At 51.2% G+C, this 4,240-nt stretch overlaps 1 protein-coding gene across 1 annotated transcript in view; it reads left to right on the forward strand.

Annotated features, from left to right (window-relative positions):
- The first annotated feature begins 1,768 nt into the window (after positions 1–1,768).
- carmil1 (capping protein regulator and myosin 1 linker 1) overlaps positions 1,769–4,240 on the forward strand; it is a 45,161-nt gene continuing 42,689 nt past the window's right edge. Inside the window, exon 1 of the mRNA XM_080016443.1 lies at positions 1,769–2,181. Coding sequence (XP_079872569.1) covers positions 2,142–2,181 — 40 coding nt within the window. The 5' untranslated portion in view covers positions 1,769–2,141. The remainder of the gene's footprint in view (positions 2,182–4,240) is intronic.

Below are 4,240 nucleotides of genomic sequence, written 5' to 3' on the forward strand. Positions count from 1 at the left end.
TGCCCACACTGTAGCTTTTTTTGCCCTTTTTCTTCTTTACGCCGAGAAAAACCTGCCCCTCACTGTCTGCAGCAGAGTCCTCCTCCATCCAGGACTCTGACTCCGAGCCTCCCTGCTCCACCTCCTGACTTGCCTTCCCCTGGCTTGCTGTCCCTCTCTTCGCCTGAGAGTCTCCTGCCATTTTGTTGGACTTTCTTTTGAGCCGGGGGACTCTCACCCGATCGTCCTCATCCCCCATCTCAAAGTCACTTCCTTCCAGTGCCTCCTCCTCCCTAGCTACGTCACCTGCACTCCTTTGACTTTGTTCCGTAGCTTCCTTTCCCTCACCAGTCCCCTCCTGTCCCCCCGCACCCACCTGCCTGTCTTCCGGACCCTCCTCCTTCCCCTCCTGTCCTCCCACCCTTACCTGCCTTCTTTGCAGACCCTCGCCTGCCTCCCCCCGTGTCTCCACGCTCACCTGGCTGCGCTGTCTACCTCCACCCGTTCCCTCCTGCGGCTCCACATTCCCCTCCCCCCCCTCCTTTTTTTTCCCCTGCCCCTCGCCCGCCCCCTCCTGTGCCCCCACCTTCACCTGTTTCTTCTCCTTTCCTTTCCGCCCTCCACCTGTCTCCCCCTGTGCCCCCACCTCCACCTGTCTTTCCCCTGCCTCCATTTGGCCCTCACCTGCCTCTCCCTGTGCCCCCACCTTCACCTGCTTTTCCCCTCCTTCCTCCTGGCCCTCCCCCGCCTCCTCCTGTGCCCCCACCTTCGCCTGCTTTTCCCCTTTCTGACCCTCACCTGCTCCCTCCTGTGCCCCCACCTTCGCCTGCTTTTCCCCTTTCTGACCCTCACCTGCCCCCTCCTGTGCTCCCTCCTTGTCCTGTCCACCCTTCTGCCCCTCACCTGTCTCGCCGCCTGCCTTCTTACCTGGACATGCCCTGACCTGGTGTCCCTCCCCACCGCACCCAAAGCACTTGGTGGTGTCAGTGTTGACAAACACCACGTAGTCAAACTCATCCGCCCTGATTTTAAAAGCTACGTTTAACTCCGCATCCCTGTTGTTCAACACCATCAGGACGTGCCTCCTGTGCGACACCACATGCTTGAGCAGCGGCGACTTGCACCCCGACGGGACTTTTTTAACTGGCGACACCACCTTCCCGTGCCTCGCCAGTTCCTTAGTGAGGGTCTCATCTTTAATAAACGGCGGAACATTCGCCAAATTCACCCTCTTCGCCGGTGTGGAGAGAGGCAGGACGGGAACAAACATTTTGTTCACCGTAACGCCGCTCGCCACCACCGCGTTCACCTTGTCTACGCCATCCAGGAAGATGACCACCGCGCTGTTCATCCTCGCTGCGGACACAACGCTGCTGTAGCCGACAGCCTTCCCCACCGCCAGGCTGCAGTCCTCCACCGAGACCGAGGAAGACACGGGCAACTTAATGCCGTGCTTCCTCGTTAGCTTGGTGAGGTCCGACATGGTTGCGGACCCGCACCACCACCACCACCACTACCACCACCACCCCCACCCGCTGTGCGCACACCCTACAATCAACAAAAAACTAAACCCGTCACCAACAAATAATTATAAACATACAATTGATAGAAAAAGTTAGAGAGAAAAATCACTCACTCTACCAAACGCTCACACGCTCCGCTCGCTCACGCCTCCAATCACTCAGAGAGAGAGAGAGAGAGAGAGAGAGAGACAGACAGAGAGACAGAGAGACAGAGAGACAGAGAGAGAGAGAGAGAGAGACAGAGAGAGAGAGAGAGAGAGAGAGAGACAGACAGAGAGACAGAGAGAGAGAGAGAGAGACAGACAGAGAGACAGAGAGAGAGACAGAGAGAGAGAGACAGAGAGAGAGAGAGAGAGAGAGAGACAGACAGAGAGACAGAGAGAGAGAGAGACAGAGAGAGAGAGAGAGAGAGACAGACAGAGAGACAGAGAGAGAGACAGAGAGAGAGAGAGAATGCACCTGGGGGGCTCGGATCGGCTCCTCAGGTAGAAGCGGGGGTGGGGTGGAGGTGGAGGTGGAGGTGGAGGTGGAGGTGGAGGACCACACCTTCTTTTCATTCCTTCGCTCCCCTTCCTTCCTTCCTTCCTTCCCTTCCGCGCCTCTCCCTCTCCCTCCCGTCCTTCATCCCTCCATCCAAACATGACGGAGGACAAAGAGGATTTCCCCGACGAGCTGCTCGGTAAGTTCACCTCAGAGTGCCTTGAAATAAACAACAACAACAACAACGACAACAACAACAACAACAACAACAACAACAACAACCAACGCCGCGTCGACTCCTGCTGCGTTGAGCGGGAGGCGCGTTGGTGTGCGGGGCTTGCAGCGTCCTTCCTGCAGACCTGGCAACCCGCCGCGCCGCCCCAGCAGCGCCGCCGCTGCCGCCGCCGCTGTCGTCGGTAGTAAAACATGGCTGCGCTCCGTTGTTTTTTAAGGGCGGGTTGTTGTTGATTCCGTGCCCGGAGGCGGCGGCCGCCACCCGGGCACCGCTCCCCGCGCCTCCTGCCCCGCGCGGCCGAGGGAGGGGAGGTTTGGGAAAGTTTGGGGAAGTTTGGGGAAGTTTGGGGAAGTTTGGGGCGCAGAGGAGGGACATGCGCGGAGCTGATCAGTCCGATTGACCCACACACACACGCACGCTCGCACGCACGCACACACACACATACACACATACACACACACACACACACACACACACACACACACACACATACACACACACACACACACACACACACACACACACAAACACCAAGTTGCTCGAAACACTCTGGAAACAAAGCTTCAGAACCACACAGGAAGCTGTAACACGGACATGTGAGGTTCTGTTGAGGTTCTTGTTGATGTTCTGGAAGCTTTTGGACTTTTCAGACTTGAGGGACCTTGTGGACTGTTAGGACTCTTTGACTTGAAGGACATTTTGGAATTTTGGACCTCTAGTACTTCTAAAACTGTTAAAACTTTTGGGACCTTTTGGACTTTTCAAACTTTAGGGACTCTTTGGACTTTTAAAACCTAAAGTTTGAAAAGTCCAAAAAGTCCCTAAAGTTAAAAAGTTAAAACTTTACGGACCCTTTGGACTTTTCAAACTTTAGGGACTGTTTGAACTGTTAAAACCTTATGGACTGTTTGGACTTTTAAAACCTAAAGTTTGAAAAGTCCAAACAGTCCCTAAAGTTTCAAAAGTCCAAAGGGTCCGTAAAGTTTTAACCTTTAAACTTTAGGGACTGTTTGGACTTTTCAAACTTTACAGACTGTTTGGACTTAAAACTTTAGGGACCTTTTGGACTTTTAAAACCTTATGGACTGTTTTGACTTTTAAAACCTAAAGTTTGAAAAGTCCAAACAGTCCGTAAGGTTGAAAAGTCCAAACAGTCCGTAAGGTTGTCCCCTAAAGCAGGGGATGGTAGCTCAGGAGGTAGAGCTGGTGGTCTAGTGATGTAAAGGTTGCTGGTTGGATCCCAGGCTCCTCCTGCTAGCATGCTGTAGTGTCCTTGAGCAAGACACTTAACCCCTCATTGCTCCTGATGGCTGCGTCTGTCGGTGTTTGAACAATTGTAAGTCGCTTTGGATAAAAGCATCTGATAAATGACTAAATGTAATGTAAAAATGTAAAGTTTAAAAGTTAAAACTTCAGGGACCTTTGGGACGGGTCTGACTTTTTGGACTTTAAGGACCTTTTAGAATTTTGGACCTTTAGTGCTTCTAGGACGATTAAAACTTGAGGGACAGTCAGCACTTTTTCTCCTTTTTGGATTTTCAGGACATCAAGGACTATTTCCCCAGATATTTCTATCTGTTTATACTTCCTTTGGACGCACTACGTTTGTCTTCCGGAGTCCGATGTTTAGTCCGACGAGGAGGAATCCCTGGAATTCTACTTTCGTCTGCGGCTTCTTCCCAAAAACCCTGACGGGTGGAGGGAGAGGGCAAGACAGAGCACGTCCTGGGAGATGGAGGAGAGGAAGGAGGGATAGGGACAGATAGACAAACGCATTACTCCTTCTCTCAGCGAAATTGGCTCATAGTTTGCAATAACACTATAGTAATATATACATATATACATATATATATATATATATATATATATATATACTATTATAATGATAATAATGTCATAGAATAGAAATGGAGAAGAATCTGCGATGTGGAATAAATTAAAACACATACTGAACATTTAAAAATATGGAAATATACAATGAGCCTAAAAATGAACAATACAAACAGAGAAAAATAATGCAAAA

Source organism: Zeus faber (assembly GCF_960531495.2).
Source record: "Zeus faber genome assembly, chromosome: 1".
In the NCBI taxonomy this organism is placed as follows: Eukaryota; Metazoa; Chordata; class Actinopteri; order Zeiformes; family Zeidae; genus Zeus; species Zeus faber.